Source organism: Lynx rufus, unplaced genomic scaffold, assembly GCF_022079265.1.
Source record: "Lynx rufus isolate CCGP_SWC_20201006 ecotype Redwood Valley unplaced genomic scaffold, mLynRuf1.p SCAF_2, whole genome shotgun sequence".
NCBI lineage: Eukaryota > Metazoa > Chordata > Mammalia > Carnivora > Felidae > Lynx > Lynx rufus.
The window spans coordinates 130,508,706-130,522,043 of NW_025814834.1; the positions used below are offsets into that span (position 1 = coordinate 130,508,706).

The following is a 13,338-nucleotide window of genomic DNA, read 5'->3' on the forward strand; positions in this document are numbered from 1 at the left end:
CAGGGCATGAGGGTTTCTTTTCTGCATATCCATGCCAGCATTTATCTCTCGTCTTTTGGTGATGGCCATTCTAACAGGCATGAGGTGGTATCATGTTGTGGTTTTAAGTTGCATTTTCTTAATGTCTAGTGATGTTGAGCATCTTTTCATGTATCTGTTGGCCCTTCATATATCTTCTTTGGAGAAATGTCTAGTCCTATCCTTTGCCTATCTTTTAATTGGGTTATTTTGTTGTTGTTCTTGAGTTGTATGGGTTGCTTATCAGATAGATGGTTTGTAAATATTTTTGTCCTACTCCATAGGTTGTTTTTTCACTTTGTTGATGGTTTCTTTTGCTGTGCAGAAGCTTTCTAGTTTGATGCAGTCCCGCTTGTTTATTTTTAGATCTTGTTGCTTGTGCTTTAGGTGTCCTATCTCCTACAATTATTAAAGAAAAATCTGTGTGTATTCATACAGTATGTGCCTCTACCCTCACTGGAAAAAGTCAAAAGCAACACTTAAACAAGATGAGGTGTTTTTTTTTGGGGGGGGGAGGTGGTCAAAGGCAGCAGAGCTGGGATTAGGAGTAACAGAGAAATGGATTTCACAGCCTATCTTCTTGTTGAACAGGTCCTCTTTGATGCAGAGCCTCTTCCTTCATTTCCTAGCTCCCTCATAGATTCCTCAAACCTTCCTATCCTTTGCATTATAGAAAGTGTTCAGACTGGTTGAACTCTCACCTGTTATCTGTGACTTGCCATCTGCCCAATTTTACAAAGTAGGAAGCTAAGTGGCATCCTCCACTCCTTTCCCCCCTCTCTCTAATTCTGACTGATCGCCAAGTCTGGTTGACTGCACCTGATGCAGTCTCTTTCTCTCTCTCCGCATATGCCTTTACTCACTCTAGTTATGGCTCTCGCTATCTCTTACCCACAGGGTTTCATTTCGGGGCTTATTGTCTTCTTGCTCCCTCCACTCTATTGCTGTATAGAGCTTCCTCTTGTACCTCCTCTTGTATCCCAAATGCCCAGGTAAGGTTGAGGTTACAGGGTGTACTGCCTTTCTCAGGTTGGTTTTAGTCGTCCCTTTGGGGGTCACATTCACTTACCGGAATGAGATGCCACTCATGATGTTGCCAGGCTCTTCATAGCTTTTGCCTTTGCACATGTTGGTGTCCTTTTCTGGAATGTCCTTCTCCTCACTGAGTATGTGTCACCTCTGAGGGCAGAAACTGTGTCTGCCTAGTGTACAACCATATCTCCTGGAACATGGTAGTATTTATTTAGCAAATACCTATTAAATAAATAAATACATTCAAGATCCAGTTCAGATGTAATATCTGTTGTGAAGCCTTCCCGAACTTCTTTAGTCAGAGTTAGTCTTTCCCTTACTCCTACATTCTGCATTCATCTGCTCTGTTGTACTTCAAGAATTATGTGTTCACATGCTGTTACCTACACTAGACTATGGGAGAGTCCTCAGATCTTCTTGATCTATGCATTCTTAGCGCTGAAGAGTCTGGACCTCAGTAGGTTCTTAGAAAATGTCTGTGGAGTGAATGGTTGGGTAGACCGCTAACTCTAGAACAAATTTTTCTGAGAGCAGACTTCTCTGACATATTTGTTACTACCAGATAAGTCTCCCTTAAGGCGCCTTTCTTTCTTCTGAATGTTTGAAACAGTTCATTCCTATCAAATGCTTCCAAATAATCCTTCATGACAACATACACAACCTTGTGATTGAACCTATTTTGAAAAATGCTCCCAAGTCGTAGAGTGACATTTACAGTTACAGTGTTCTTATTTTTGTACATATAAATTTTATACTGTTCTATCTGCACAGGCCCAAGATAGGTGCTAAGGGCTGGCAGTATTGAAGGAGTTGATTTTTTTTTTTCAGAGAAAGGTTAATGCTTCTTTCTAACATGTCTAAATGTATTAATCTCAATTCTTTGGGATTATTAGTGAATAGAAGCTATATATAGAAGTCTTGAACTGAAAGGAAAAACTGAAGTAGTAATAAAACATGTGATAGGTGAAACCAGCTATTTCTACTTTGAGTGAATGGGTTTACAATATCATATGAAGGATTTAGGAAAGATACATCAGTCAGTTACTGTGTAAGTGTCATGGAAGCTTTAAAAATTGGGATGTTTTTCAACTATCAGGAGATCAGCTGATTTCAAATGCCTTGTGGCCTTGGAACCATTTTTTTTTTTTACATAGAAAACAGGCAAATAAAACAGATAATGGTAGGATCTGGATGACTCAGGGACCTGTACATACTCTCTGATTAGACCGGATGGAGCGTGGTTGGAAAACCACTGCATTAGATACTGGCAATAATAACCCTGCAGAAACTGATGCTTTTCTTCTTATTTTTTTTTTAAGTTTACTTATTTTGGAAGGGGGAAGAGAACAAGTGGGAGAGGGGTAGAGAGAGAGAATCCCAAGCAGGCTCTGCGCTGACAGTGCAGAGCCCAACACGGGGCTTGATCTCAAGAACCGTCAGATCGTGACCTGAGCCGAAATCAAGAGTTAGTTGCTTAACCGACTGAACCACCTAGGCATTCTGAAACTGATGCTTTTAAAAGACTATTTATAAACTATGAGATTGTCCCCAGCACCCCCTGTATTCCCCATGTTGTACCCCTTAATATATATGATCAACCTCAGGCCTTGAAATAGGAAAAATGTGGGCCATATGATAGAGTAATGAAAACATTTAGAATGTAAGACTAAGTTTTAAATCTGGATCTGCCATGGACAAGCTGTGTTTCCACGGGCAAGTTAAATAACCCTCAGTTCTCTCAGCTTCCTTATCTCTATAAGGGATCAAATAGTAATGCCTGATAGCACAGGTGGTGAATACTGGGCTTGGGCCAGCTACATGAAGTCGTGTGTGCAGAGTGATCATTTATGTGCTTGTACATGGGAAATACCCAGTGAATGTTAGCTGTCACTGCCATCCTGGGTGGATTCTGTTGTTTGGCATTGTTCTCATTAGGAGGGAAAGAGCCGTAATGTAAAGCCTTTTGACTCTTCCCATGAATTATGTTTTATTTCCTCTCTGGGTTTTCTACTAGGCTCTATGTAGCTGTTGCATTTACTGCATAAGAGAAAATGACCTGAGTATCCTACCCTTTGTTGTAGTGAAACCCATGTGGAAGATGAAGAAGGTCTCTACGACTGTGTTTATGGGGAAGACGAAGGTGGAGAAGTCTATGAGGACTTAATGAAGGCAGAGGAAGCACATCAAGCCGTAGGATCTCACTTGCCTTATTGTTAAAGTTACTTTGAGTATTTTATTAGGAAAGTGATTCCTTGTAAGACTAATTAATATAAATATTTGTGTAACTTCTGCTAGAACAGGCTTTTGTTTTCTTTTTACCTTTGCTAGCTTTTAACTACATAATCATGATTTACTGCATTTGGAGACACATACACCCAGCATTTTATAGTTCACAACAACCAGAGGGAATCTCTGGTCTAGTCCTTGAATTCTACTTGTCAGGAAGGAAAGTCTGAGAGAGAAATGCCACCCAGCTAAATAGTGCCAGAGTGGCAGTAGAACATAATTTCAGGGAATTGTGAAAGTATTCTTCTTATCATGAAAGGAAATCTTCTCTTACAAAGCAGTTTAATCTTCTTTAAATTTGATGTAGCATAAAATATATGTTAAAGAATATTTCTTCATATTTGTTCGGGGGTTGATAAGAGGTATTTTTTACTTTTGTTTCATTATAGGTTTCCTAGTATTTTTACTGTTTTATAAATTTAGTTTCAGATATTGTCATAGTCAGTATGCACGCACAGAGGTTAGTCTACCACAAAAATATCTAAAACATTCAGAAAGAATTACTCTGAATTATTTTCTCACCTATAATTTGAAACAAAAAAAATGGTCAGTCATGTAGGCTTTTATTAATCTTTAAAAAAATTTTTTAATGTTTATTTATTTTTGAGAGAGAGAGAGACAGAGCATGAACAGGGGAGGAGCAGAGAGAGAGGGAGACACAGAGTCCAAAGCAGGTTCCAGGCTCTGAGCTGTTAGCACAGAGCCTGATGTGGGGCTCAAACCCACGAACCACGAGATCATGACCTGAGCCGAAGTCGGACGCTTAACTGACTGAGCCACCAAGGCACCCCATTATTAATCTTTTTTTCCTCATCAGCTAGGTGGTAGTATGGGATTTTTTAGTGCTGTGATGAATTTCCTCAGCTCTCTTTGTAGTCTTGGCTTTAATAAAAGGCTGGTGGGTTGTCCAGTGCCCCAGATAGGGAGAGTAGCTTCTGTGGGATGGAAACAAGTTACCTGGCCTGTATTTGGTAGTGAATGAGCTTTAACCCACTGTGTGAGCTGACAGGCTGCCTGTGGCAGTATTTTGACTATTTTTAGGTGACAGGGTATCATCTGTATCTCCTAATATAATTATCATCTGCTCGGGGTACCAGCAAAGTCTTGAGTGTGTCTCCCAAGGACAGTCTTCATTCAGCTGACAGTGGGCTGGGTTGTTTTTATGGGGCAGGGTTCACAGCAGTGATAATTTAAATGCATGGGGCCCTTCTTGTGTACTTCTCAGGGTGCTATAGGTGCTCTACCAGGATAGCTCATTTACAGCTCCTTGGGGTTGGAACTGTAGTTCTCACTGTTTTGTGGAGGAGAAGACTGAGACATGGAGAAAATAGGTAACTTATTCACAAGAACCAGCGAATTACAGAAAAACTGGTACTTGAGCCCAGTTCTACCTGAGGCCCACACCTTCCATCTTAATATTATGCTCTGCTACCTCCAGTCTTAACCCCTAGTGGAAGAGCCAAACACGAGAATGTTAATTCTTTACAAAAAGTATTTTAAGATTTTTATTTATCAAATGTCCTTTTGATATTTTGCAAGTATTTCTACAGCACTTGTAAAGTACGCTGTATGTTAAGAACACTATATGACACCATGGGTGATGTTTCCAGAATGAATAACATTTATAATGAAAGAGATTTTTTTCAGTATAAAGAGGGTGTATCCTCAGAAGTTTATTTTTAATTATTTAAACCTTTTTCATTTACATTGTTCAAAATTTTAAGAACAGATACTTCTTAAATGCCATAAATGGATCTTTCGGTTGTGTTTTATTAAAATGGAAAGCTTAAGAAAATCAGTAGTTTTGAGTTCTTTCTATGTACTACCAGAGAGATTAATTAATACATGTGTTTGATTAAATAATTTTTTTGATAACTCTAATTGCAGAAATGTCCAGAAAATGACATACGAAGTTGCTGCCTAGCAGAAATTAAGCAGACAGAAGAAAAATACACAGAAACGTTGGAGTCAATAGAAAAAGTAAGTTATCAGGTATTATTTTTGATGCCAAATAGTGCATTTTATAGTTAATATATGAGACTCAGTGTGTCTTCTGTATGCTTTCTAATTTTCAGTAAAACAAGCAGACTTACTTATTCCACAACTAGTTACTGATTTTTTAGTATCTGAATGGCACTGTGCTAGGCACTGAGTATATAGCAATAGACACAACAAAACTCTTGTTCTCATGACACTTTCTGTCTCGTAGGAGGGTTTATAATTTAAGCAAGTAAGTGGGCCAGGCGGTGATAAATTCTCTGAAGAAAAACCAGTCAAGGAATAGAGGACAGAGAGTGATGTGGGTGGGCTGGTATTATTTTATGTAAAGCAGTAATGGAAGGCCTCTTTAGTAAGATCACATTTTAGCAGACAGCTGAGGAAATTGAGGGAGCAAGCCATGCCAACATCCCAGAGATGACGGTTCCTGGGAGAAAGGCCCTCAGATGAGACAGTGTTCAGTGTGTTTCAAGGAGTAGCAGTAGTCCAGGTGTCTGAAGCAGCATGAGTGAAGAGAAGCAGGGAGAGCAAAGAGCTGGTGAGCTACCGCATCGTGTTGGGGGGCACAGAGAACACCTCGCTCAAAGCTGGAGTGTGTGAGTAGAAGTGACATGATCTAATGTAAGTTTCTTCACAGCGTATTCTGACTTTTTGGGAGAAAAGTTAGAAGGATATTGCAATAATCAGATTGACAGAACGTGGCAGTATTTGTAGAGCTGGTAGGGAATGGTCAGATTCTGAATACATTTTGAAAGTAGAGCTGAGCAGATTAGATGATAAATTAGGTGAAGGATATATGGGAAAGGGAGCAATCAAGAACGCTAGGCTTATAGCATGAATAGTTGTTGTGTGAGTAGTAAAGATGGTTACTGAGCTGAGGAGGACAGGTCTGGGAATCACGAGTCTGTTGGGACATTCTACATTTGCAATATCTATTAGCTTCCAAGGGGCTGTGTTGAGGAGGGAGTTAGATACATGAGGCTGGCATTAAGGGGAGAGGTTGACAAATAGATGGGGCCATTGTCATTACACAATGGCTTATGAGGTCAGTGGTACTGGATGAATTCACCTAGGGAATGAATGTTGATGAAGGAGAGATTTGAGGCCACCTCTGGCAAGTTCTACATTTAGAGGTTAAGAAAATGAGAATAAGGAGATAGTTCTGGATGTTTAGGAAAAGAGTTGAAGGTTTTGCAGAGTTGTTTAGTAGAGAGGGGGAATAAATGGACTAGGGAAATGTAGGATTATGCATTATCACAGGCTCAATTGAAAATTAGACTATTGATCTAGTTCATATTTAACTTCTTAGGTATAGGCACAACATATATGGCAAGCTAGATTTAACAAGGGTTTTTGTTCTTCCAGAAAAGCATGCTGGAAGAAGAAAGGGTAAGGGAAGTGATTCTCATGATGGTTTATGGAGTGTAAACTTGGTGGGGAGGAAGTGAGGACATGAGAGATATAGAATGATCAGTGGATTGGCAGACCCGGTGGGGTTAAAGAATTCTTTAAAGGAATGAGCTATAAAGGTAGGAGGTAGTGATCAGAGAGTTGATTACTTAAAATTAATGCTATAGAGCCTATGTAGTTGTTGGTAATGAGAAGGTCTTGGAATATGACCTCCAGAGTAGAGAGCCAAGCTAGGATAGAGCACAAGATTACCGGCAGTCAAGGATCTAAAAGGCCAGGCTATTGGAAGGATGATCTGCACAGATACTGAGATTGCCAAGAACAGACATGGGAGTCATAATGGAAAGAGATATGGTAGGCCAGGAACTAACATTCTCAAGGAATGAAGGGGAAGATCAAGGCATTTGAGAGTATTTTGTATCAGTCCTGTATCTCCAAAATATTGCCTTTTTTTTTTTTTTTTTTTTTGCCAATTCAGCCAAAAGTGTTCTTTTTTTTTATTATTACTTTCAGGAGTATTCATTGTCTAAACCTTTTATTTTATACTTTAAATGAATTAACTTATGTTTATGTCTTTATATGTCTGTTTAAGTATAAAATCTTTAAGATAGAGAAAATAGTTGCTGCTTTTTTCTTGGTATTCATTATACAGAAAAACAATAGACTTTGAATAAATATTGATCATTTGTTAATGAAAAACTATTATATAGATTAGGATAAATTGTGCTTAATTGTTATTTCTCTGTCCTATCCTTGTAGTATTTCATGGCACCACTAAAAAGATTTCTGACAGCAGCAGAATTTGATTCAGTATTCATCAACATTCCTGTAAGTAAAAATAGACTAGCTAAAATTGTGGTATATTACTATAAAATCTCAATCATCTTATGGGTTCTAGATTCCTATTTTAATATTCTCCTGTATTCTTTAAGAATTTTAACTATGTTGGGGCACCTGGGTGGCTCAGTTGGTTGATTGTCCAACTCTGGATTTTGGCTCAGGTCATGATGTCATGGTTCGTGGGTTCGAGCCCTGCATCGGATTCCACGCTGGGTGTGAAGCCTGTTTGAGATATTCTCAATCCCTCTCTCTGCCCCTCCCCAGCTTGCTCCTTCTTTTTCAAAGTAAATAAACTTTAAAAAAATAAATTAAAAAAACCTTTTTAAATAAAAGAATTTTAACTCTCTTTTGCCTCTTGAGTTCTTATATCCTTATTTTCTAGAAATAAGGGATTTACCATATCTTCAACCAAAGTCAGTCAGAATGTAAGCTGAAAACATGTGGATAAGATTCATGAAATTATCCTTAACTGCTTGTCAAGAAGAGGTAGTCTTAGTTAAATAATCCCTGGTGCCACTGTCTCTTTGCCTTGTGGGAGCCCCCTTCGGTCCCACTCCTTGCTCTATTCTGCCAGCCCCTCAACCCCATCCTGTACACACTGTCCTGAGGGCATCCGTTTCCTTCACTTTCTTGCCTCTGCTCTCTGATTTCAGTTGTACTAACCTTAATTCCCATTTCTGAAATACACTACTTCCTTATGACTTAAAAATCTGTTTTAGTGGTTATTTGTAAGTGTTTTTCTTCACATTTATGTAAGCATTTTGGGTTTCAGAGCACCTTACAATGATCTTATCCTTAGAGTATAGTTATGCAGAAGCATTGAAACAGACCAAATGCTATGCCAACCGAGGTCATGCTAGGCAACATTCAAGTTCTTAAACCTTTAAAACTGGCTTGGATTTTAATATGTAGCTTATGTATACTATATATAAGCTTTTATGCATAAGCTTGCTTGTCTTACCTGCAAGTTTCCTGCTGTTTTGGTTCTGTTGCATTCAGTGTTGATGTGTATCAGTCACGTAGCTGGTTGTTGTCCTTGTCCCCGATTATGGCCAGATGAAGACATTCTCATTGATTTGTAGCATAGCAGGAAGAACAAGGTCACAATATGAGATGAACGTTTAGCATAAAACAAACTGCACGTTCTAGGAAGATGAGCATCTTGAACCACCTTAATACGGTCACTGTAACTTAGGACTTCTTTGACAGTCCTTAATCTTATGGCTTTTCCATGCTCTTCAGCAAAATGGCAGGGCCAGCATATTCCTGTTTCCTTTCCATCCTACTAAGGAAAGGGCATGCTGTGAAGTTGGTGTGTGCACCAAGGTACAGGGAAGAGCTAATGCGAGAATTGGCACCTTGATTAGAATTTCCTCATTTTCTGGCTATGACGTGTATTTACTGCCTGATGGAAAATTACTTGCTTATCAGGAAAAAGGTAAAATTCTGACTTCTGAGATGCTCTAGTAAACTGCCTAGTACAATTTATCTGCTCTTTATTTATGCCATTAGTAGTCTAGTTTCAAGTAATTTAGTGTGATTATTGTTAGCTTAGCACCAGGACACCACTAATTGACCAAAGTACAGATCTACATTTTTATGTCCCAAGGACATGAATCATTACTTTATCCCGTCAATAAAACATTAAGCACTTGGATAGTTTTATTTAAAAAGTTAAACTGACTATAATGAAAATGAGCTGTACATATTTTTATACAAGGAATAAATTACCCTTTAATAAGTAGTGAGATAATTTTTTCCCCCCAACAGGACAGTGACAGTTCAAGTCAGATCTGAAATTGCTGTTTCCCATGCACATGGCTTGTCTGTCTCTCTCTCCTCTTCTGTCCCCTTCTCTTTCCTTCCCTTTTCGTTTCCCCTCTCTTTCCTCCCTTCTTCCCCTCCACTTCCTTTTCTCTTTATCATCCCTAGTAGCAGGTTTAGAGTTTGAGGGCATTAGCATTTCCTTGAATGACAAGTCTAGCAACAGTAGGGATTTTAGGTTTGGGGTGATTTATTTTTGGTCCTGTTTTCTAATTTCCTTTAACATTTTTTTTCCTTAAGGAACTTGTAAAAGTTCATCGGAACCTAATGCAAGAGATTCATGATTCCATTGTAAATAAAAATGACCAGAACTTGTATCAAGTTTTCATTAACTACAAGGAAAGGTAACTTTTAAATTTTAAATTTTGTGGCTATCAGTTTGTGATTATAGTGAGGGTTAGTATTAAAATTCCTCTGGGAAGCACCTTGGTGGCTCAAGAGTCAGTTAAACATCTGACTCTTGATATAAACTCGGGTCTTGATCTCAGGGTCATGAGTTGGACACATTGGGCATGAAGCCTACTTAAAAAAAAAAAAAAGTAAAATTGCTCATAAATAGCTATTTCTACTGTCCATTAAGTTACTACCTGGGCAGTAACTAGAACATAGGACAGTTAATCTCAGGGTGGTAGTTTGAGTTCTGTATGTGGATCAGGAAGAAGGAAGGGGGAAAGAAAAGGATCCAGATGTTTGCCTTGCAAATCAGAAGTTCACATCGACCTTTTACCTCTGAGTTCTGTAGTTTTCAGGAAGTCATTTTAATTCTCTGGCCTCCTTTGCTCCATCTGTAAATGTTAGGGGTAGATTAGCAGGTGCCTAGTGCTTGTTCCAACTCTCATATTTTATAATTCTCCATTTGGGATTATTAGATTCACGGCTGAAGGCAGTTACCCTTTCTAAAAAAAAAAAAAACAAAAAAAAACCTCTTCTGAACAACTCACGTTAATGAAAGTACCAAGGAATTTCACTTAAAATATCATTCTCTCTCTTAAAATTAAGCACTGTAGTTCCTACTACTAAGAAGTGGCTAATGAATTGCTTTGCATCAACAACAGTTAAACATGAACTTATGAGTAGTTTTCTTTTTCCCCAATGGAGAGTTAAAAGAAACGATAAATTACCCAACCTCTCTGCAAAGTGCCTATATTACTGAGGAGATACGGTTCCTGAAGCAGGCTCAGACTCCATGTAGTACAAGGTACCTTCTACCCAGCACACTTCAAGTCGCTCCTTCAATCACAATTTTCAGATAATGTGTTTTCCTTAATTAAAAAGTAGGAAAGATTAGGTTTATTGATGAGTGGAGTCATGACTAGTGAGGACAATAAAATTGTCTGAGTTAAATTTTTCTGAGTATGGGTAAACAGTAGAACATTCATCTTTAGTAGGAACATAAACAGAAATTTTTAATTTTGTTTTTGTGATATTCATGTGTACTTACCATAAACAGTTATCAAGCCGGTTTGTAAAATCTACCTGCTGAAGAAATGTATGGGAAATTAATCCCATTCAAATTTAGAAATAAAAATTAGTCCTTTTAATAGCATATTATGAGTCTATGTGTGATTTGTGTTAAAAAGAAACAAGAAATCAGAGGCTCAGAGAGATAAGTAATTTGCCCAGGGTCACCTAGCTAGAGATACAGGACAAGTAAGATTTGCTTTGATTCTCCCTAACTGTGATTTTAAATAGATGATGGTAATTCTGCCTCTTCCCCTTCTACTTTATTTCTTTTGTCCTACAAATTTCTCCTCTTCTTCCCTTTCAGGTTGGTTATATATGGGCAGTACTGTAGTGGAGTGGAGTTGGCCATCTCTAGTTTAGACAACATTTCTAAGACGAAAGAAGATGTAAAACTGAAATTAGAGGTACTGTTTATTTTTTGTTAGCTTATGAAATAAAGTAAGATAAACCTAAAAGCAAGGGGAGGGGAGTGGGGAATGGGCAAAATGGGTGAGGGGGAGAAGGATTTACAGGCTTCTAGTTACAGAAAAAATAATTCCTGGAAATAAAAGGCACAGCATAAGAAATACAGTGAGTGATATTGTAATAGCAATGTAACAAGGCAGAGGGTAGGTACACTTGTGAACATAGCATCATGTAAAAACTTGTCAAATCACTAAGTTGTATACCTGAAACTTACGTAAAGCTATATGTCCACTATACTCAAATAAAAAAAGAATAAGAAAAAATAGATCTACTTCTTTGCAAGATTAGTGCAATAGTACATTTTTCCATGTATTCTAAACATAATTTTATGTCAGTTTTGTAAAATATTTAATAGCTCTATGAAATAATATGACAGTAATAATATAATAGTAAAATCTGAGACTCTGGCTTTGTGTTTTACATGCATTATGTCATTAGGTCCTCATGACTCTATGAGATATGTACAATTAATTTTCTTCTCTTACAGATGAGAAACCTGAGGTTCAGAGAGAGATTATGAGTAATTTGCTCAGGGTCACCTAGGTAGAAAGAAGTACAGGATAAGTAAGATATATGTGAGATAATGTACATGCAGATGAAAAATGTTTATTAAAAACGTAAGACATTTAGGATAAGGTGTATAAGAAGGGTATGGATATTGCCCATAAGAAGAAAGACAGGACAGACACAAATAAGATTAAGTTGTATGTGACAAGCAGTAATCGATAGCGCTCCATGAGTGAGATTGAGTGATCACCTCAGCACAGGTAGAATGTGGAAGATTTCTCTGAAGAGGTAGTATTTGATTTAGGTCCCCAAGGGAATGGGAGGAGTCTTGACAGGTGAGATTCTCTGGAGAGTATTCTGACCAGATAAGCATGACTGACCAGATGAATCTGGAAAAGTCTGAAAAATGGAGAGTAGGCCAGAATAAACAGAGCACGTGGAACAGTGGAAAATAAATCTGGAAATGGTGGTCAGTTTTTTTTTTTTTTTACATCATTTTTCTTTCTCATAGGAGTTTCCAATTTTAGGGAACTTTTGAAAAAGATGATGTATTAAGGGAGTAATTTTCTCAAATAGATTATCCATATATTTGAATTTTCTTAAATGTTGAGTGCAAACGTACAGTCAACTCCTAAATGGCTGTGTTTGCCTTACTTGACACTGTAGTGTCCCTTTTGCTGTCTTTGTTCAATTCAGCAGTGAGGTCAGGCGATGAAGGGAAAAAAATGAGGCAGATGATTTTCCAATTAGAGCTCCTTCATTGTTTTAGCGTATTTGGTATGATTTTATAACTTTCACAAAGGGGAACTAGTGGTTAGAAAGTTTACACATCAGCAGGCTACCGGGTAACTGTCCTCTCTACCATGGATCATTTTTCCTTAGCTCTTATAAGCCTTTGATGATGTGGACCTTATGTCTGCTGGTGGCTTGAATCACCACTAAATAACATCCTGATAACCCTGTTAGTGTAAAAGGTTCCTGCTCTTCTTGGGAGAATAGAGCCTCAGAAGCATAGAGCTATAAAGTACCTTGACTCCAATTAAATTATGATGATAAGATAAAACTCTACAACTTACACAACTAGTTCGTAACAGAGCTACCATTAGAACAGATGCCATCAGTTCTACCATTAGAACTTTATATATATATAAAGTTCTGGCTCCAGAAGAGAGTATACAAGTTGTTAGTCACACTCCCATTGTACTCTCAGTATTGTTTGGATATTCTTTTCCCTTCTTTCAGAGTCACTGTCAAAGTCCTGCCCTATGACACATGACATACTCTGGGCCTCTAGGAACATATTTTCTATGGTCATTATCCATCTGAGGGAGAGAGAGAACCTCAGGCTGAGTTTGAAAAGCTCAGGGGGAGGGGCTGCTGGCTGCCCGTTTTTTTTCCTGAAAAGGTACTACTACTGACTAGTGGCCTGATTGGCAAGTATTTAATCAGACACTGTGGCACCTCAACAGATACTCTTTGCTGGGACTGTTCTCT

General features: G+C 38.1%; 1 protein-coding gene across 1 annotated transcript in view; it reads left to right on the top strand.

The window, feature by feature from the left end:
• Nucleotides 1-13,338, top strand: part of VAV3 (vav guanine nucleotide exchange factor 3) — a 358,745-nt gene that overhangs the window by 171,030 nt on the left and 174,377 nt on the right. The window contains exons 5-9 of the mRNA XM_047085931.1: nt 3,132-3,240; nt 5,224-5,316; nt 7,504-7,572; nt 9,649-9,752; nt 11,177-11,276. Coding sequence (XP_046941887.1) covers nt 3,132-3,240; nt 5,224-5,316; nt 7,504-7,572; nt 9,649-9,752; nt 11,177-11,276 — 475 coding nt within the window. The remainder of the gene's footprint in view (nt 1-3,131; nt 3,241-5,223; nt 5,317-7,503; nt 7,573-9,648; nt 9,753-11,176; nt 11,277-13,338) is intronic.